The 22,990-nt window shown below is 41.9% G+C and overlaps 1 protein-coding gene across 1 annotated transcript; it reads right to left on the bottom strand.

Moving 5' to 3' along the window:
• Positions 1-5,478: 5,478 nt before the first annotated feature.
• LOC309553991 (phosphatidylethanolamine-binding protein 1-like) lies at positions 5,479-18,120 on the bottom strand. Its single transcript, XM_082255511.1, has 4 exons — positions 17,949-18,120; positions 11,318-11,424; positions 9,879-9,979; positions 5,479-5,929 (listed from the first exon to the last, which is right to left on the bottom strand). The coding sequence occupies exons 1-4, from the start codon at positions 18,081-18,083 to the stop codon at positions 5,712-5,714; spliced, it is 561 nt and encodes a 186-aa protein (XP_082111637.1). The 5' UTR covers positions 18,084-18,120; the 3' UTR covers positions 5,479-5,711.
• Positions 18,121-22,990: the final 4,870 nt, after the last annotated feature.

Genomic DNA, 22,990 nt, shown 5'->3' on the forward strand with positions numbered 1-22,990 from the left:
ACACCTCCACCAGAGACATTCCTCACTCTGCATTGTCTACACCTTCTCCAGTGGCATTCCTCACTCTGCATTGTCTACACCTTCTCCAGTGGCATTCCTCACTCTGGATTTACTACACCTCCTCCAGAGACATTCCTCACTCTGCATTGCCACCACCTCCACCTCTACCAGAGACACTCCTCACTCTGCATTGGCTACACCTTCTCCAGAGACATTCCTCACTCTGCGTTGTCTACACTTTCTCCAGAGACATTCCTCACTCTGCATTGACTACACCTCCACCAGAGACATTCCTCACTCTGCATTGTCTACACCTTCTCCAGTGGCATTCCTCACTTTGCATTGTCTACACCTTCTCCAGTGGCATTCCTCACTCTGGATTTACTACACCTCCTCCAGAGACATTCATCACTCTGCATTGCCACCACCTTCACCTCTACCAGAGACACTCCTCACTCTGCTTTGTCTACACCTCCTCCAGAGACATTCCTCACTCTGCATTGTCTACACCTTCTCCAGTGGCATTCCTCACTCTGGATTTACTACACCTCCTCCAGAGACATTCCTCACTCTGCATTGCCACCACCTCCACCTCTACCAGAGACACTCCTCACTCTGCATTGGCTACACCTCCTCCAGAGACATTCCTCACTCTGCGTTGTCTACACTTTCTCCAGAGACATTCCTCACTCTGCATTGACTACACCTCTACCAGAGACATTCCTCAATCTGCATTGTCAACACCTTCTCCAGAGACATTTCACACTCTGCATTGTCTACACCTTCTCCAGAGCCATTCCTCACTCTGCATTGTCTACACCTTCTGCAGGGACATTCCTCACTCTGCATTGTCTGCTCCTCCTCCAAACACATTCCTCACTCTGCATTGACTACACCTCCTCCAGAGACGTTCCTTACTCTGCATTGTCTACGACTCCTCCAGAGACATTGCTCACTCTGCATTGACTACATTTCCTCCAGAGACGTTCCTCACTTTGCATTGTCTACAACTCCTCCAGATATTCAGAGACATTCCTCACTATGCATTGTTTATATCTCCTCTAGAGACATTCCTCACTCTACATTGTCTTCATCTCCTCTAGTGATCTAGAGACACTCCTCACTCTGCATTGCCAACACCTCCTCCAGAGACGTTCCTCGCTTTGCATTGTCTATGCCTCCTCCAGAGACTTCCTAAGTATGCATTGTTTATACCTCTTCCAGAGACATTCTTCACTTTGCATTGTCTACACCTCCTCCAGAGACCTTCCTTACTCTGCACTGTCTTCACCTCCTCCAGAGATTCAAAGACCTTGTTCACTCTGGATTGTTTATACCTCCTCCAGAGACCTTCCTCACAATGCACTGTCTACACCTCCTCCAGAGACATTCCTCACTCTGCACTGTCTACACCTCCTCCAAAGATCCATAGACATTCTTTACTCTGCATTGTTTACACCTTCTCCTGAGACATCCCTCACTCTGCACCCACACTCCTTTCAGTTTCCAGTATGGTCCTGGCTCAACTTGCGATTGGTGGGATGGGCTGAGGAGGGGCTGGGTGTCTGCTGTGCCTCATCAAGCTGCAGGACCACCCTCTTGCGCACAGCTTATCTCTGGCTTACTGAAGATAAGGGTGGCGCAGTGCTGAACAGGGAGACACCCTAAGCAGGTACCCATGCCTGCTGCCAGAAAAGCTACAGCAGTAATTCCTATAAAAAGCTGTCTGCTGACTGTGCAGAGACCCGACTCCTCAGTGCCACTGCCATGTACTCAGAACTTAGTACTATGTGTGCCTGTCCCCCCCATGGGTGTCCGCAGAACTTTTTTCAGGGGGGGGCATAATTTTAAGGTCACTCATGCTCCGCCCCTTTTCAATAATGTCATGAAGGGGAGGGGCTTAGTCATTATACTTATTTTGAGTATTTATTTTTAAAGAGCAAACAGCAGCATTTATTTTTCAAGCATTTGTTAACCTAAAAAAAAAAAAACAGACCACAGTATACCATGGCTGCTGAGCCCTGACACTGTGGTCAGTTTATGTGCCTCCAACATCCGCAGCTCTCCTGTCTTCCTCTGTCCTCTCTCCCCCCTCTCTCCCTGCCTGTCTACTCCTGTGTCAGTGCCCGTCCCCCCTCCTGCTGTTGTAGTTTTATTTAAAGTTTCATATCCTGTCTACAGTCTGTTTAATAATCCTGTGTGCCCCTGTATCTGTGTTTTATAAAAAAAAGCCATTCTTTACAAGTTTTCAGAGTGCCACTCATCGCTCACGTGACCCGCTGCCTTTCTCCTCCTCTCCCCCTCCCGACTGACATCAGTGAGGAATCCTTGGCCCCGCCTGCTTCAGGCAGATGTCAGACGGGGAGAGGAGAGAGCCGACGGGTCACGTGAGCGGCGCTCGGCCCTCTGAAAACTAGTAAAGAACGGCTGATTTTTTTTAAAACACATACACAGACACAGGGGCACACAGGATTATTCAACAGACAATACAGGATGGTATAAAGTGGCTTAACAACCACTTGAAAGGGGAAGTTGAGATTCCAGGGGGGGCATTTGCCCCCCTTTGCCCCTACCTGCGGACGCCCATGGTTCCCCCCCCCCCCACAATGCTGTCCCTGTGTCTTCCCTCCCAGCAGCCCGGAACAGCCCAGCTCTGATCATAACCCCCCCCTTCACCAACCCTATTCCCCCCCCTCTTTTCCATCTCCCCCTACTCTGCTCACCTCCCATCTTCTCCATCCCCCTCAACTCTGCTCACCCCCCTTTTCTCCACCCCCCAACTCTGCTCACCCCCTTCTTCTCCATCCTCCCCCAACTTTGCTCACCCCCCTCTTCTCCATCCCCCAACCCCCTGCCCTACAAAATACCGACCTCTGTACACTTCCCTACCTCTACCTATATATTACCACATTCCCCACTATGTAAGTCATCTCAGATTATTTAACCACACCTGCTTTAAGCCACGCCCAATATTTAGCGCAATATAAACTGCGCCCATTGTACGCCGCAGCACGATAAGGGCGCTGTATTTTTATACTCCTGCTAGACCATGCCTACAAAGGAATACCCCGCCCCTAACTAAAATAATACTCCGCCTACAGAAAAAATAGGATCACTAATGATTTTTTTAAAATCATGACGTAGCAGATATATGATGGATATATGAAGTCTAAATGCATATTGACTTTACATTTGCCACTTACATAAACCTATATGAGTACTGCTGCATATTACTAAACCAGCATGTTCTAATCTACAGGATGACATTTTTACAGTTTTTAACTGTTATTTCAGTGTTGAAATGATGTGTGTTTAATAAATTGATAACCTTTGATACATTATTTACATCTAACATATTTATTCAGATGGGAACATCTCTACCAAGGGACATTTTGGTTCTTTTAAATATTTTATAGGAATTTGTTCCCACCAAAGTAGACGTAACCACGCTAATCTAAATGTGTATATATATATATATATATATATATAAAGAATCAATGCTATCTATCTGTATACTATAAATGTGAAAACAACTGTTCCTCTCTACACAAAGTCCTGTTGTGACGAAACGCTGCATCAAGAGTTGTGGTCGAGGCACATACTGGTATTGACATTCTGATAGCTGTCAAGTGGAGCACTCTGGAGCCATGTTATGCAGCGATACTGGGCAGGAGGAGAGACGATTGACACTACTGTGATACATTAGTTGCAGCAGCACAGAGGTGTAGGGTGTTTGTTCACCTTTTTAATTTTTTTTTTTTTTTAACAGTGAACATACACTTTAAAGCTGTGTATAAATGTCCTATTTATCCTATCACTGTTTCATACAATCTCATCTAATATTTATCAATAGATTTGACATTATGGGGTTTATTTACTAAGGCTAGAGAGGGCAAAATTTGTCACAACTTTGCACAGAAACCAATCAGCTTCCAGGTTTTATTGTCAAAGCTTAATTGAACAAGCTGAAATTAGAAGCTGATTGGTTTCTATGCAGAAATGTGACTACTTTTGCCCTCTCTAGTTTTAGTAAATAAACCCCTATGTGAGCCCACACACCAACAACATGATCGATTGTACAAGTGAAGTCTTTGCCATCATCTATAGACTGGTGGTTCCCCAAATCAAATAAAGTTTAGCTCTTGTAAACCCTTTGCTCCATCACCACTCCTTTTAACCACTTAAGCCCCGGAAGATTTTACCCCCTTCCTGACCAGGGCCTATTTTGCGATTCGGCACTGTGTGACTTAAACGGACAATTGCGCGGTCGTGCGACGCTGTGCCTAAACGAATTTGACGTCCTTTTTTTCACACAAACAGAGCTTTCTTTTGGTGGTATTTGATCACCTGTGCGATTTTTTGATCATGCGCTATAAACAAAAAAAGAGCGTCAATGTTGCAAAAATAACAATATTTTTCACATTTTTTTATCTGAAATTCCCAAAAAAAATTAAAAAATGAAAATTTTTTAACATTTGAGGCCAATTTTTTTTTACCATATTTTTGGTAAAAAAAATTGCAAAAAAGCGTATTTTGATTGGTTTGCGCAAAAGTTATTGCATTTACTAACAAAGGGAAAGATTTTTGTAATTTTTGTTGTTTTTTTTTAACGCATAATGGCGGCGATCTGCGATTTTTTTTGCGGGACTGCAACATTGGGGCGGACAGATCGGACCCTTGGCTGACATTTTTGACACTTTTGGGGTTACCAGTGACATTACTACAGTAATCAGTGCAATACATATGCACTGTTACTGTAAAAATGACACTGGCAGTGAAGGAGTTAACTTTTTTTAGCGGGAGGGGTTAAGTGTGTCCCTAGGGGCGTGATTCTAACTGTGATTGGCTGTGGCTTGATGTGTAAGAACAGTGATCAACGGTCCTACATAACAGAACTGTTTGATCACCATTCTTACACAGGGAAGAATGACAGGCGGCTTTGTTTACATTAGCCGCCTGCCTTTCTCCTGGTGTAACGGACGATCGCGAGTGCCCGGCGGACATCGGGTCCACCGGGCACATGCGCACATCCTCCGGCGGCGCGCGCTCGCTCCCTAGAGCCTCACAGGCTAGCGACGTAGCCCTACGTCGCTTTTCCTGTGAGGGGCTGACCGCCGTAAATAGTCGTGCGGCGGTCGGCAAGTGGTTAACTGCAGGGAACAAATAGCAGAGACCCTGTGTAAGCTCCTAATCATGACATGGAGCTTACATAGCGCTAAGGACTCCTACCCCTGTAACAACACTAGGTGCATGAGTACCCAATCAACAACCAGCAGTGCTATCACATGAAATAAATGGGAGAGAGCCATCCAAGCCCCAAGACAAATATACAAGTCTGGTCTCAGAGAACTGCAACTTCTATCTAAGGTGTCCCACGTCAGCACTGGGTTTTGTGACAGGTTCCCTTTAACCCTTATGTTATATATGCACTCATTTTCTTCTGAAGCAAAATAGGTGCAGTTGGGCACACATATATACCAGCGCTTTATTTTTTGGAACACTTTCTATTTATTTGTAGCAACCCCACAGTATATGCAAAAATAACATTGCTAGATCACATCCCGCACATCAGTGATAAACCAAGCCTAAAGCATGTGTATTTATAGCATGAAAGAATATACCAAAAAAAAATGAAAATGAATCTGTCAGATTTATCTTCACTGTTAAGGTCCTCCTGTTGTGTAACTGGACTGTAGAGGGATTCTTTGGCTCTATATCACTCCCAGTTGTTTGTAGGTTGCAGGAACTGATTCATCCCATTCAGCCAGGTAACACGTGCCCGCTACAGGACGCCCAAGTTTGTATTTATGGCGAAATTTTTGTGCTTTAAATTTTTCTCGATTTTCAGCAGATGTGTCCCCCAGAATTGGTTCGTCACATTTTATTGGACCATTCTGTTTATAAACAAGTAGGGTGTACCTGTGACAGCCTATATCAGACAGAAAGAGACAGGAAATTTGATCAATTATTTTTGTTAGAATTAAAACCTAATCAATCAGAAATATACAATACACACATACTGGTATATTTGTAAATTACAAAGTGCAGCACTAATCCAATAATGATCAACGATTACCAAAAATTATAATAATATGCATAAGTCCAAATAGAGGGGTGTAGAAACAAGTAACAGTCCAAAAGAGGTAAGTGAAATCTTCATCCACATTTGATCATATAGTTTCTTCATAGTGACACCAAAGTGATCCACCACTATATGTTTAATAAAATACGCTTTGGTCCCCATCTGTGATAATGTGCACCTCTAGGTCTGATTACACCCTCAAGTATGGAAGCTCATCTTTCACCTGGATTAACTGCTGAGAAGCATAGGCTCATTTATGACCAACTAATAAACCAATACCTTGCCTCCCAAAAAGACATGGAAATTGATTCAATTGGAAATGTTTGCAAATGTAACAACTTTTCAAATGTACCAAACAACAATGCCAGTCATAGTTATACTGTGAGCACCCATAAAACATAAACTCACATAGTCCAAGAGGCCTTTCCTTACCATTAATGCAGACAGGCATTAGACTTAAGCCCCGTACACACGCGTCGATAATTGGCCGTGAATTTTTGGCCAACGTCCGATCGGCCGATTGTCAGCTTGTTAGTATGATGCTTCCGACAACCGACTTCCGACAACTTTGGCCGAACAAAATCTGGTGTGCATGCTATAAAATTTTTGTTGGCCGTCAACAGAACGGCCGATTGTTCGTCAGTCAGTACAGATTTCGGCAGACAAAAATCAGATTAGCAAGACTGGGCATGCTCAGAGAAGAAAAAACACGGAAAGTAAACCAGCACAGGACATCACTTCTGAAATTTGTTGTTGTTGGCCGAAAAAATTTGTGTGCAGTCTAGAGCACATTTCAACCAACACAACAACACTGGACAGTGCGTGTGTACGAGGCATTACCCCAGAATTTAACTTGAGGGCATAGCCCATAAAGCAACATCAATTGATAGCAAGGTCAAAACTGCCACACACAAGTCAGTGGTACACTGACGAGCGCCCCACCACAGCCAGCACCTGCTCGACACCAGATTGTAGGCGGAGAATAAACATTTTTAGGCAAATAATTTAAATGAACCCTATAAGGCCTCAATAAATACTGTTATCTCCATCAAGACCCCTGTGGCAGACAACAATGCCACCAATCCTGTGGAAAATTTTGATAACCTGGGCATTCACCTTGCGGCTAAACCACTTCAAACAAGAACTAGAAACAAGAACAAAGTATGTGATGGCCCAAACCAAAAAAGGGGACAATGTTGGGTCAAACCATAGATTGGTAAAAGTGGAACAATACTGAGCATTAACATGCTTAATGGAGGAGATTGAACCTACAAACCAGTAATGCCCTACATCATTACCCCATGTATGAATGATAAGAATGATCAGTATGTGCTGATCACAGAATACTTTGTCTTGATCTCACGCTGATTCTTTCAACCTCAGCAAATTCCAATTTTTATGGGTCTTCCGCCTTTTTCTTTCCCAGCTGGTCTTACCTTCTACTGATTTTTCCCATGTACTCTTTCCTCATTGGCGCAACCATTGCTGCCCATGGGATGGGCACAGGATGAGGCTAATGCCCCGTACACACGTGCAGATTATCTGAAGACTTTTGTCTGTAGACTTACCAAAACCATATAATATGAGGTCAAACCTAAACACTTTCAATTTGTATGCAATCCTGCAGGCCCTTGCACTACATAGAAAAGGTAAATCTGAAGACAAAAGTCTGCAGATAATCTGCACGTGTGTACGGGGCATTATATACCTTTTGTGAAAAGGTAGACACCTGTGCTAATCAGTGCTCTTAACTCCTTCTAGACAAAACGTTGATGGACATGAAAAGTAATAAAGAAGAGCAATAAACACATGAAATGCAGAAAAACAAAAAATCGTAAAATGTTATAAATATATATAGATCAGCCCATAAAGGATCAATCTTAGAGTAACTTCTTACATTAAAAATAAAGAACAATACACTATTCATTAGAGTAAAAACAATATATGACATTAAAACCATGATTTCATATTTGAAAGTCCATATACACTATATTGTCAAAAGTATTGGGACACCTGCCTTTACTCGCACATGAACTTTCATGTATAACAGTTTCAACTCTTCTGGGAAGGCTGTCCACAAGGTTTAGGAGTGTGTCTATGGAAATGTTTGACCATTCTTTCAGAAGTGCATTTGTGAGGTCAGGCACTGATGTTGGATGAGAAGGCCTGGCTCGCAGTCTCCGCTCTAATTCATTCCAAATGTGTTCTATCGGGTTGAGGTTAGGACTCAGGCCAGTCAAGTTCCTCCATGTCTTTATGGACCTTGCTTTGTGCACTGGTCCAAATCATTTGGTGGAGGGGGGATTATGATGTGGGATTATTTTTCAGGGGTTGGGCTTGGCCCCGTAGTTCCAGTGAAGGGAACTCTTAAGGCCTCAGCATACCAAGACATTTTGGACAATATCATGCTCCAAAATTTGAGGAAACAATTTGGGGATGGTTCCTTCCTGTTCCAGTATGACTGTGCACCAGTGCACAAAGCAAGGTCCATAAAGACATGGATGAGTGAGTTTGGGGTGGAGGAACATGACTGGCCTGCACCTGACCTCAACCCAATAGTCCTGACCTCAACCCATTAGAACGCTTTTGGGATGAATTAGAGCAGATACTGTAAGCCAGGCCTTCTTGTCCAACATCAGTGCCTGACCTCACAAATGCGCTTCTGGAAGAATGGTCAAACATTTCTATAGACATACCCCTAATCCTATTTTCATTACATTATGTTATATTATGTAGCTATTATTACTATTACTATTATTATTACATATAAATACCATTGGTCCCTTCTTTTTGGTTCCCAGATGGAATATAGGTTTTAATAAGAGATATTATCATAATTAATATTCCCTCTGGGATTATTGTTCTTATAAGTTATTGTTCTTAGAAATATATATTCCCATTTTGTTCCTTCTTGTTTTTTTGGTTTTTATTTTATTTTATCACTTTTTTTTCTATCTACAGGGCATTGCGCTCCAATATATGCTGTCTGGGTATATACCATGATCACTCATAAAACTGAGTACTATACCATTCTTGATTCAAGCCTAGTAGAATATCCAAAAAGCCTCCCTTTTACAGAGAAGCTAAAAGACATCACCGGCCCGAAGTTTTAACTTTTTCTATACCCTGAACCTGCACTGTTGATAGGTCACCTGCATGGTAATTTCTAAAGTGACGGGCTTCATTAGTTGAAACATTTTTCTCTATGCTGTAGAGATGTTCATAAAAGTGATCCCTAATGGATTCATTTCATGTGATCCTTAGCTCCATCTAGTGGCCAAATGTAGTATAGCTTTCTGAAATTTCTCAATTAAAAAAACATACCAAATTTGGGCACTAGATGTGATGCCAATCAATAAAATTAATCTATTACTGAAATTATAGCCAAAATTCATGCAGCCTGCACAAATGTGTGTGTGTCATTCATCCAATGAATGTTCTATGAGTAGATAAGTAGTCTGTGCACCTATGGGCTGAAAATAGCCTTCTTGTTAAGCCAATGCTTACTTACACAAAAGGTTTTTAAAAAGTGTAAAGACTTTAACTGTTCCGTGTTCCCATGTATAATATTATAAGGTAATGAAGTAGGATATGAAAGTCTGTACCTATAGGATTCATTAATTTACAGAGTTTGTATTTCTTCTGCTTATTGTTATTGCAGCACAAGGCCCAGAGACAAGTTACATTTTCCAAGTAATGGGATAGTTAGCATTATGAAAAACATTACAGGCATTATCTAGAATAAACCCTGCCCTTACCTACATTTAAAAATGAAAATGTTTGAGATGAAACTAACCTGTGTCTTTTCCAGGTGCAGAGCCGACAAACTTGGTAAGTGTACAGCCGCTGTTGAGGTCATTTCCTTTCATGTTTACTACTATACAGTGATGCCATTCCCTGGTAAGGAAAAAAAAAATAAATGCAATCAGTTTTTAAGGAAGTTGTGTATATCTTTAAAGAAAAAAAAAAAAAAACTCTCATTACCTTCTTCTATGCCCAAATAGCATTTTATTTGACCATTTTTGACCCATTTAAGAGCTATCACTTCACTTCCTTCACAGTAGGCAATACAGGAAGTAAGAGCAAATCTCTCCAAGGGAAATCTCTTCTCATACAGTTGTTAACCGGTATGTAAGAATATGTGTAAGGCCCCTTTCACACTTGTGCGACTTGTCTTGTGCTTTGAGACTACAAAGTCGCATGACAAGTCGTACCCCATGATTTCCAATGAGTACTGTTCATATCTGTGCAACTTTAAATCACTGCGACTCCAAAGTGGTCCCTGCACTACTTTGGTCCAACTTTGATGTGACTTGAGGTCCTTGGACTTCAAGTTTACACAGGCATTGCTTCAAGTCCAGTCAAAGTCGCGGCAATATTGTGGCAAAGTCTGCGACTTTCATGTCACACAAGTGTGAAAGGGGCCTAGGTGAGACATGCAGAGAGTGTAAAGACAGGTAGTATGTGCAGGAGAGGAGTGTGAAGGGTATGACTGCAGGAAATGTGCAGGAGAAGAGAGCTAAGGATATGAAGTCAATGGTGTGTGCAGGAGAGGGGTGGAGATGATATGACAGCAGGCAGTATGTGCAGGAAAGGGTGTGTAGGTATGGTAACTGGCAGAACAGTTAGTCTTGTGACTTCCAAATTGTGGTTACTGATCTTTCCATAATTAGCAACAAAATGACTAAACTATTTGGTCACAGTCATACAGGTAAATGACCAAGGCAACTAAATATGGGCACAATATGGGTGGATTTAGCACCCATTCATAAATCTGAGTAATTAACCGTTTTCCAATCATATAACTTACATATACGGCGGCAAGATGGCTCTGCTACGCAGGATCAGGTACCTAGTATGTGATCCTGCACTTCTGGGTCTGGGGGTGCGCATACGCAGTGGCAGAGCGTGGTCGCGCTCCAAACCCAGAATTACATATACAGTACATCTGCTATAGTGCGGTCGGCAAGTAGTTAAAGAAAGCCTCAATGACAGTTACCTCAGATTTTTACCAATTTGAGGATGGTTAGAAAAGCTGTATGATGATCTTATGTGCCCTAAACCAGGTTGTGAGAATGAAAGAGTAACCACCCTGTTGACTTCCCTCCCTCCTTACATCACTCAGTGAGTAGTGCCATTTTCATTAATAACACTGATAAACATTTTAGGAGACATTTTACTATGATACTGGTGGATATGAAGTAGTGTTTTGTCTGTATGACTATATTTTCTCACCCAATACTGGGGTCTTCTCTGGACGGTACATCAGGATCAGTAAAAATAAAAGTATATAATGAATTTGGATCCATGCCCTCCCAATGAATAGACGGCATTTGTTTTACCTAAAAGACATCACAAAAAAAAACAGTTATTTGTTATATAAGCAGTAACATCATATAACTATGCTTTCTAGGTTTCAGCAACAGCAGGTCAGCAGATGGAATGAGGTTCCACATTAGTGTCACCGGGACATTGGGTAGTCAAGTCAGTGTCATTATTAAGGAAGAGTTGAGGAAAGTGGAAAGATAGCGCTGGACCCATAGGTTTATTTTGCTGTTATTGTTGTCTTAAGGTATTAATGTTAGTGTAAATGACCTGGTTTCTGGGCACGCGGCTTCAACACCCCTGAGGATCTCTACAGTCTCCTTGGCTTGTAGTGTAATGTAAGAAGAGTTGAAATGTAAGAGCCACACCACTGCCAAGAAGTCCAGATACAACTTTATTCCAATAAAGGTCAGAGATACAGATCAAGAAATAGTCAACGTGAATAATGAAATAACATAGACCCCTAAACGCGTTGGCTAGACCTCTTAGCAGTGGCGTTGCGTTTACATTTCAACCCTTTTTACATTAATAAGTAAGAGACAGAGGATCCAGAGGAACAGTTAGCAGTGGTTAGAAGGAAGGCCACTCTCAGGGAAGGCAAGTCCATATGCATGATCTCATGCGCACGCGCATCAATCACTAGTGCTGGCGCCAAGCAGGCTATTTAAACAGGCTATTGTATGGACTCAATGTTGTTTGGCCTGCAGCTTCTCTGTGTGTTTTAAACTCCTGTGTTGACCTCTGATCCTGGTCCAGCTTACTTCTGAACTATATTTGTCTGCTACCTTCCCCCACCTCAGTTTGTCTTTGGATTCTGTTTCTGCCTTCTGTCTCTGCTTGATTGATCTCCTTTTGCTGACTTGGCTTGTTACCCGACCATCCTGCTGTCTATGCCTGATCTGCCCAACAGTTACCGACCGGCTTGTCTGACCCCGCATCTTTCTCATCCAGCCTGCTACAGCTCTCTGTCCAGCAAGCTCGCATCTGGTTCCTGCTTCTAGCTGCCTACTACAGATAGCCAAGCCCTGTGCCAGCTCATCTACTACCAGCCTGCTTTGCTGCCACATCCACCTGCTAACTGCTGCCACACAGACTACTGGACTGATTACAGGCACTCCTACATCGCCATGCTCCTGTGGCTGCTGTCTCACTACCAGTGGCCCCTGAGCTGGAGCTGTACGAGAGGCCTTCCTCTACACGTCAGGCTCATTGACCAGGTACGTGACAGCCACCTCCATAGCATCAGAAAGGAGGCAGGTAATCAGGTCCCTAAACAATATGACAAAATACTTTAAAACATTGGTAACTCTCATACAGGATTCAGGGTACTTCTAAATGAGGTAGAACAAAGTGAAGAGCAAGCTTCTAGTTTGTATGGTCTAGCCCAGCGATTCTCAACCATAATTGAGACCAGGACCTGGTAAATTCTTCTAAAATCTTCCATGTCCCAACAGTGAAAAAAGAAAAATTGTATGCTCACACGATAAAAAAAAAAAAAAACTGCATTAAATAGTAGGTTCTGTAAAAACAAAAAAATAAAAAATCAGCAGCTACAAATCCTATAGCTTCTGACTTTTATTATATGGACGCTTATCTGTCCAAGGATCCAGCGTCCTCACCCATGCTAGTTCCTCACTAGCCTCTGGGCTCCCAACGCCACCGTCCCTCACAGCCAGCTGCCCAGTGTGCGTGTGGGAGCTATGCTGTGCATTGTGGATGGTCCACATCACAGGTCCCACTAGACTGCAGGAAGGGTGGAAGGAGAACTTACATAGTGATACAAGTGGAAGTGGGAGCGGGTAACTGTCAAAATGAGGTACCCACTCCCCTCCTCCAAAATTACATGCTGAATTAGGCAAAGGAGGAATGGAGGATGTCTTAAAGCAGAACTTCCCCTTTTGGGTGGAGCTCTGCTTTAAAATACATATTTATGGGGGCAACTGTGGGAAAATTGGCCTGGGAATTGGGTCTCTCAAGGAGGCTGGGGACTTTGTGGGAGACTGAGAAAGATGGGGGGGGGGGGGTGGGCACTCTGGGACAATGTTAGATTGGTGGCACTATGGGGGACTGGAGGCTCAGCAGCAGCAGCAGGCTAGGAGGCACTGTGGGAGGTTGGGAGGCATTGTGAGGAATAAGGGCTCTCAAGGGGCCTGGAGGCACTGGGGAGTTTAGGGGCACTGTGGGCAATAATGTAGGATTAGGGGCACTATGTGGGCTGGAGGGAACTATGCTAGGTTGTGGGATGTGCAGCTGGCTGGAGGCCCGAGAGAAGCAAGGCCTCAGCCCAGCATCAAGCTATAGCCCGGAGGTTTAGAATCATTGGTCTATGTTGGTCATAAATGGTGTCCCTATTTGTCATTTTTGGGAGTAGAGACCTGTGGGGGTTATTTGTGCAATATAACTGATGAACTTAAGTGACACACAGGCTGTTAACACCTTCCTTTCCTGTACACATATGGAGTAGGAAAGAAGTAGGTTGCATGGCCAATGCTGAACATATATCACCTACTATCAGCACTCCCCAACTGTACCGTACTCAGAAGTGTTACTTGGGGCTGTTTGATTTAGGCAGGATCAGACCATCTGATCCTGCCTACCCCTTGAAGGTTTTACTGCTATAAAAGATTAAATTATAATGGATTTTTCTTTTACACTAGGGTATTTTTTTTGTTGATTCGTTTAAGAAACAAAAAAGAAAACCTAAATCCACAGCGATTCAATATTCTATGAAAATAAAACATGAACCCTTCCATTTGGGAGTGAATAGTTTTTATTGGCACCATAGAGAACAGCTGTATAAATACATCTCACAACTCTCTATCAGATCTAATAAATGTCATTTTCCGGCAGCTGTTTACATGATGGCTTGAAATATACAAAGTAATATGGTTAACTCATATACAAAAACTGCATCCCATCCAAATCAATTAGCAGCACAGTGGCTTAGAGGCAGCACTTCTGCCTTGGAGCACTGAGAAGCCTTGGTATGAATTTGCGCCGGGACACTATCTCTATGGAGTATGCATGTTCCTCTTGCACTTGCATGGGTTTTTTCCCACACTCCAGAAAACCAATGCTTTGTGCTTTCACCCTGATCCCGCAATGTTATACTACTTTCACATCGATCACCTAATGCTATATTACTTTCACACCAATCACCCAAAGCTTTGCTGCTGACATGCTCTAACATGGACCATGATTTGGCATGTTCCATGGAAGATTTTTCAAAGCAGTGGAAAAGTGGGGTTATTGGGGGCTGTGTTAGCCAGCAAGGGGTACTTTTTCAGATGATTGCAAAAATAAGCAAACAGTGTGACCAGGCAGTGTGAGTAGAATTCTAGGATGCATCACTAGAGGGATCACCAGCAGAAGGAAGGAGATTCTGATTCCCCTATATCAGTGATGGCGAACCTTGGCGCTCCAGATGTTTTGGAACTACATTTCCCATGATGTTCATGCATTCTGCAGTGTATTGCAGCATCATGGGAAATGTAGTTCCAAAACATCTGGGGTGCCAAGGTTCGCCATCACTGCCCTATATAGATCTTGAGTAAGATCTCATTTAGATTACTGTGTCCGGTTCTGGAGACCTCGTTTACAAAAAGATACTGATAAGATAGAATGAGTCCAGAGACAAATAACAAAAATGGTGAAAGGTTTGGGGGATAAAACATATCGAGAGAGACTTCAGGAACCTAAAATGGACAGTCTGGAGGAAAGAAGGGAAAAGGGAGACCTAAATAAAGGGATTGTAAAGGCAGAAGTTATTCTATGCATTAAGATAAAAAAAAAACCTGTGTGCAGCAGCCCCCCCCCCCTCAACCTCCCTAATACTTACCTGAGCTCGTCTTTATCCAGCGATTTCGCAGGAGTGTCTAAGCTGCCTGTGGTTCCCCTCTTCATTGCCTGAGACAGCAGTGCGGCTCCTGTTGCTGTCAATCAAAATCATTCAGCCAATCAGGAAAGAGAGAGGTGGGGGGCCTGGGTCGCGGCTCTGTGTCTAGATGGATACACGTAGCTGTGACTCTGCTTGGGTGCCCCCATTGCAAGCTGCTGGCTTGGGGGGAACTCGACAGGAGGGAGGGGCCAGAAGAGCCGAAGAGGAACCCAAGAAGAGGAGGACCTGGGCTGCTCTGTGCAAAACCAACTGCATAGAGCATATAACATGTTTGGTATTTGAAAAAAAAAAATTTGAGACTTTACAATCACTGTACAAATTGTGAGTAAAAAAGGAATGGACTAATTTACAAATGTCATAAACTTATATTTTATTCACAATATAATATAGATAACATATCAAATGTTGAAAGTGAGGCATTTTGAAATGTCATGCCAAATATTGGCTCATTTTGGATTTCATGAGAGCTACACATTCCAAAAAAGTTGGGACCGGTAGCAATAAGAGGCCGGAAAAGTTAAATGTACATATAAGGAACAGCTGGAGGACCAATTTGCAACTGATTAGGTCAATTGAGAACATGATTAGGTATAAAAAGAGCCTCTCAGAGTGGCAGTGTCTCTCAGAAGTCAAGATGGGCAGAGGATCACCAATTCTCCCAATGCTGCGGCGAAAAATAGTGGAGCAATATCAGAAAGGAGTTTCTTAGAGAAAAAATGCAAAGAGTTTGAAGTTATCATCATCTACAGTGCATAATATCATCCAAAGATTCAGAGAATCTGGAACAATCTCTGTGCGTAAGGGTCAAGGCCAGAAAACCATACTGGATGCCCCTGATCTTTAGGCCCTTAGACGGAACTGCATCACATACAGGAATGCTACTGTAATGGAAATCACAACATGGGCTCAGGAATACTTCCAGAAAACATTGTCGGTGAACACAATCCACCGTGCCATTCGCCATTGCCGGCTAAAACTCTATAGGCCAAAAAAGAAGCCAAATCTAAACATGATCCAGAAGCGCAGGCGTTTTCTCTGGGCCAAAGCTCATTTAAAATGGACTGTGGCAAAGTTGAAAACTGTTCTGTGGTCAGACAAATCAAAAGTTCTTTTTGGAAAACTGGGACGCCATGTCATCCGGACTAAAGAGAACAAGGACAACCCAATTTGTTATCAGCGCTCAGTTCAGATGGTATGGGGTTGCATGAGTGCGTGTGGCATGGGCAGCTTACACATCTGGAAAGGCAACATCAATGCTGAAAGGTATATCCAAGTTCTAGAACAACATATGCTCCCATCCGGACGTCGTCTCTTCCAGCATTACAATACAAGACCAGGAAAGTTCAAAACAAATGTTAGAATATCATATATTACTGAAAGGGTAGTTGATGTTTGGAACAAACTTCCAGCAGAGGTAGTGAGACAGTCAACAGCAAATGACTTCAACTTTCACCGTGATCACTCAATACATTGCTGCTTTCACCCTGATCATCCAATACATTGCTGCTTTCACCCTGATCATCCAATACATTGCTGCTTTTACCCTGATCATTCAATACATTGCTGCTTTTACCCTGATCACTCAATACATTGCTGCTTTCTCCCTGATCACCCAATACATTGCTGCTTTCACCCTGATCACCCAATACATTGCTGCTTTCACCCTGATCATCCAATACATTGCTGCTGTTACCCTGATCACTCAATACATTGCTGCTTTCACCCTGATCACCCAATACATTACTGCTTTCACCCTGATTACCCAATACATTGCTGCTTTCACCCTGATCACTCAATAAATTGCTGCTTTCTACCTGATCACTCAATACATTGCTGCTTTCACCTTGATCACTCAATACATTGCTGCTTTCACCCTGATCACCCAATACATTACTGCTTTCACTCTGATCACTCAATACATTGCTGTTTTCACCCTGATCACTCAATAAATTGCTGCTTTCACCCTGATCACTCAATACATTGCTGCTTTCACCCTGATCACTCAATACATTGCTGCTTTCACCCTGATCAACCAAAGCTTTGTTGCTTTCACCCTGAACACCCAATACATTATTGCTTTCATCCTGATTACACAAAGCTATGTTGCTTTCACCCTAATCACCCAATACTTTACTACTTTCACCCCGGTCACCCAGTGCTTTGCTGCTTTCACACTACAACTCCCATAAACAACCAATGACAGATATGTTTTTATTAATAAATACAGTACATCCTAACTGCTACTGTCCTCTGAGATAAAAAAAAACACCTGTCTCTAATGAACACACAAATATAAATGTTCAGCTAAGTCATGCGTTTCCATTCATAATATGTATTAGATTGTACCTACACATTGATCACTCTCAGTCTATGGACAACTGTCAGTTCACCAAAATTTGCAAATCACACAACAGGAGTCCGATATCAGAATAAAAATAAGAACATTTAAGCAGTTCTATAGTTCACTACAGAACATAGTATGCAAAGTAATGCAGAGCGGCGAAGACAAGACAAGCAAAGCACATCACAGCAGCCAACCAGATAAACCAACGATGAAATCTGATTGGTTGCTGCTCTACTGTTCTTTGTAATATACATACTGTTGGTTATGGCTATATAATGTAACTTTGCATTGCTGCATACCTGAGAAGGTGTAAGGATTTGTCCCAGTTTTTCCACAGTAACTGATCCAAATGTGGCCACTAGCGGATGTTCAGGCTTTTCATCCACTTGGTGAAGTTCCAGGGATCCATTCCACTCTGCAAGGTTGACAGGCATGCCTAATATCAGACACAGCACAATAGCTTGTAATAGAACTGAGAGTGCTGCTGAGCCTACTGTATATAAGAAATTACAGCAAGCGACCCTCCCCTCTCTGGCTGCAGCCAATAGGGGGAGGCCTGGGAAAAGTTGAGATGTCTTATTGGTAATTTCTGACAGCAGACATCCTACTTTGGCTGAAGTTTTGGAATAGGTGTGCTACATTTGCCTATTCATACGAATGTTTCCTTTGGCAGAGTAGAAGAAATCTTTATTTGATTTGATTCCTGATAAAAGCTTGGACATTTCTCAGAGCTCAGATTCAGCCGTTTCCAATTCGAAAAAGATTTTTTTTTTTTTTGTTTTATTTGATGGAACATAAAGAACGACTTTTACAGAGATCTAGGAGCAGGGCCAAATGTCTGGTTCTGCAAAAACCCCTCCTATCACCCACTTAAGCTAGGCAGCTAAGAATGTAAACAGTATGACGTTATTCCGCCGCAAACTAAATATACATATCAAACAGCGCAAAGTAACAGATGTTAGCATTGATGTTTTCTTGCACAGATTGTCAAGCATTAAATACTGATTGGTAACAGGACAATATCTTGAAAACAGACCAACTAGCCAAAGCGTCACCCTTAACTGATAAAAAAAAGTTGCATAGGTATTTACTTTCCAGAAAAGTGGTATTAAACCCAAAACCAAAATTGTTATATATTGCAGCTTAACAATCCTTAGATGTGGTGGCTGCATTAGTTTTCTTTTCTTTGTCTTTTCCCCCCTCTGTTTCCCCTGGTGATTTGGCCAGTAACACACCTCCTGTGTCCCCACTCTGGATGAAGGAGCACAGGGGGCACCTTTAGACAGCAGCATTGTCAGTCTGGGGGGAGGTGAGTGTTAGATATACTATCTGATTTAAATAGACTAACAAACTGAAGCCAAACTCCAGCTACTTCTTTAAAGCAGTTACAGCAAACAGTTGTTTTCCTTTAGTGATAAAAATTTTACATGAAAATATAAAAACTGATCATTAAAAGCAACCCTGCCAGAGTTGGCAGTCTGCTGGAGAGCTTGTTCTTTTTAAAAAAATCAGACTTGCTGGCTTGATCACCAAATGAATATAGAAGAAAGAAAGCCTAAAAAGAAAATGAATGCACCCATCACATCTAGCTGAAAAATGATAAATATTTGCTTTTGGGTTTAATACCACTTTAAACTATGACATTGCAGTATGTTGAACAGCCAAAAGACCAATGAGCCACCCTTGACTAGAATATAGAAAAGTTGCAATACTCCACATGTTGCTTGGGTATTTGCTTCCCCAGAAAGTCAAGGGTTTAATAAATAATGACAATGCCGGTGTTATTGTCTAAAAAGGCCAACAGACTAGCGCTCTACTCAAAGTTGGAATGTGGAGGGCGTGCAAGCACAAGTGTATCTCTTTGGGAAAGCAATTCCTAGGAGGTTAAAATGCAAAGTTAGATGAATCCACTGTCCATATATCACTATAGACAAGACATGAGGTGAGTACTAGTGGCTGGAAATAAATTGCAAAAGTAGATGGATGTAAAGAAATAGGCTTTTATTGCAGTAGATAAAAATAAATAAGAGTAAAAAAAGCGTTGTACATCTGCTCTGTCTGTTTGATCTGTCTGTTACCCGCCACATGAATCTAGGGTCCCATGAATGCTGCTGGCTCCGGACATCCATGGTAAGATCGGTAATTGGATCACTCTCTTCTCTTTCCTATACTACTGGCATACTTGTTCTCAGCACCATCCTCCTTTATATGGCCAGCACCGGTCCACTCATTTTGACATTGTTTCTTACTTTTCACAAATTTGGGTGTTTAGCCATAGTCTACCCTTTCACCCTAACTTATTATTCTCTTCGTTATTGGTTGCTAGACACTTGGTGCCAGGTTCACTTCACTTCCCTTTCCATTTCACTCCTCCCTCCTCTACGTCACCTTGGCTCTTGTCACCCATATTGCCTTTGCACCAGCCCTTCCTATGTCTAACATAATATTTTATTACCCCAATATATGTGATTACATAATTTTATACCCATACCACTTTATTCATAATCTATGACATATTTGAAAGGTGCACTTTTCTATTCCACAACTTATCACTCACTTACAATGGACCCCCTTCTCTGGCTTGCATCCAGCCGGGACCCTTCAGCTCCTGGGTCAGATATATGCTACTACCATCACACAGAAGTCCATCTCCCCATTTCAGCCTCATCGGCCTGTGAGTATTGGGCACTCCATGAAGTCCCCATCACTTTATTGAACCCCCCTTTTTTCATTTATTTTTATTTTTTACTCCAATATTTGTTTCTTTTGTAGACATACCTTGAATGCATTTACTCTTGAAGAAGCGAGCGCATAGTTCGCGAAATGCGTCAGTCCGGGATGCATTATACTCATTTGTTATGGAAGTATTATATGTCATTAAGGTTATACTTGAAACCAATTTGTATTATTACGATGTATATTTTTATGTGATATACTATTATTCACGCTGTACATTGTTTATATTTCAGTCAAAGGGTTATTTCTTATGTAATCTAGTACATGATGCCATTTTTTACTCTTATTTATTTTTATCTACTGCAATAAAAGCCTACTTCTTTACATCCATCTACTTTTGCAATTTATTTCCAGCCACTAGTACTCACCTCATGTAAAGTCCCGCGGGCCAATTTTTCTTTTCTATATATAAATAAAGGGATGGAGGTGTACTACTGATGGCACCAGACCATTTCCCTGTGTCCATATATCACTATGTATATGAGCCAGTGCAACATACAGCAAATGTCCACTGTGACCCAAGGTATATACACTGATTACCATAACGTTATGATGAACCACCTAGTATTTAGTATGCCCCTCTTGTATCTGACACCAAGCCATCAGCAACAGATCCTTTAAGTCCTGTAAGTTGCGAGGTGGGGCCTTCATGGTTCAGAATTGTTTTTGAGAAAACTTTATAAACAAAAGCATCCGAGTCAATTAGAGGCGGCTTAACATAACTCATGTGGCTTCTTTATCCAAAAGTACCACCTTTTCTTTAGTTAAGTGATGTAAAAAATGTATACAGTCAGACTACAAAACAATATAAAACAATACCCTTCACCAAACCCAATCATTAAAATGACAACATTGTCTGTTCATATTTATGAATGTGCAAATGTAACAGTGGCCCTGCAGAAGGCTATAGCACATAAATAGTATAGATATCCCTAATTAGCCCAAATTGGCTTCTAGGATTTGTTAGGATGCACAGCCTACTGCAGATCCTACCCAGAGTTTTACCACCTGGGTATAATCCCTATACAATTCACTGCTAAGGCCAGGGGTCTTCCCAACTTATAAATTACTTAACTTACTCCTGGCTTTCAAACTGAAATAGTTGACTTTTCTGAATCTTTCCAGTGAGATCTAAGAAACGCTAAGCATTCCAAATCTCAAGAGAAGATGCTCCAACTCTCAAATCATTAGGGATCCTCAGTGTTCCTAGGCTCTCACCAGAAGGATCATGGCATCAGCCCACCTACACACCATGCATGGTGTAAGTATATATATTTTTAATACTGCAATTTTTCTATCTAACTCAAAATGTTTCTGGCTGAACCAGAGCTAGAGCTCTCCGGTAAGCATAACCCATTTCTTGGCTCTGAGGAAGGGGGTTCGCCCTTTGAAATGTGTGAGCCTAGCCACAGCAGCTCCATGCGGTTCGCTGCATGCCATCCAGCATTACGCAGTGCCTGGCTACCTTGGAGCCTTTTTTACTGATTCATTGATTTGTCGATATGTGTGTATTTTTACACTATTTTTTGTGAGTATATTTTATGCATTTTACTATTTTAATAAATGGTTTTAGTGGTAATGCACTAGGTCGGTGCGCCCCTCTTTTTGTCCTAAGGTGGCAGCAAGACCTTTAGTCATACCCATCCAAATTTGTTGGAAACTTTCCTCTTCCTTCCAATTATTGCACTTGAGCGCAGGAGAATTGAACTTCATTTTGGATTTTTAAGCATAACCCATGCTCTGACTCAGTAAAAAGATCACTGCAACAGAGAGAAAGGGCCCTCTCTGCAGCATGATGGCAGGGGACAAGCTTTAAAGCTGTAAGACTTTGTACAGCTTTTGTTGATGCACCTGGAATGTATTTAGCTGATTTAAAATAAAATGTTAATATGGGCAAGTTTAAACTTGATAGCTTGTATAGCAAAATTGTATTATGTGGGGCAAACTTTAAGAGAAACTATAGTTAAAAAAAACCAAAATTGCATATATGCTTTAAATTTCAATTCTTAATAGTTTCATCATGTTTCTTTAAAACTCTGTGTTCATTTGGTCCCTATAAATACCTTAGAATTGTCTCAGAGATCTCATTTAGCATTCCTTTCCTTAATGGCCATAATTCATTCTCCACTGAGAGCAGAGAGTATAACCCAGGGGTCTTCAAACTATGGCCCTCCAGTTGTTCAGGAACTACAATTCCCATTATGCCTATTTATGTCTGTGAATGTCAGAGTTTTACAATGCCTCATGGGATGTGTAGTTCCGCAACAGCTGGAGGGCCATAGTTTGAGGATTCTTGGTATAACCAATGGCCAAAGAGAAGCCTGAGTGCAAAGGCAAATGTAATAAAGTCTGCAACATTCAGTGGCCAGCTCTTTCAATGAAACATGCACATCTAAAGAGTGACTGTTAATGTGTTCTTTCACTTTTGCACTCAGCAGGAGGCTCATTTATCATCCCCCAGCTGACTGTTGAAGAGTTGGAAATACAAGAAAACAGCAGCTGCACCTACAGGGATGGACTGAGGACATGCACACATTTTCAAAATAAGACAAAATATTTAAATTATCCTAATACAGCATTTTGTGTCAACAATTAACACTCTTTG

Source organism: Pelophylax lessonae, assembly GCF_965119305.1.
Source record: "Pelophylax lessonae genome assembly, chromosome: 1".
Classification (NCBI taxonomy): domain Eukaryota; kingdom Metazoa; phylum Chordata; class Amphibia; order Anura; family Ranidae; genus Pelophylax; species Pelophylax lessonae.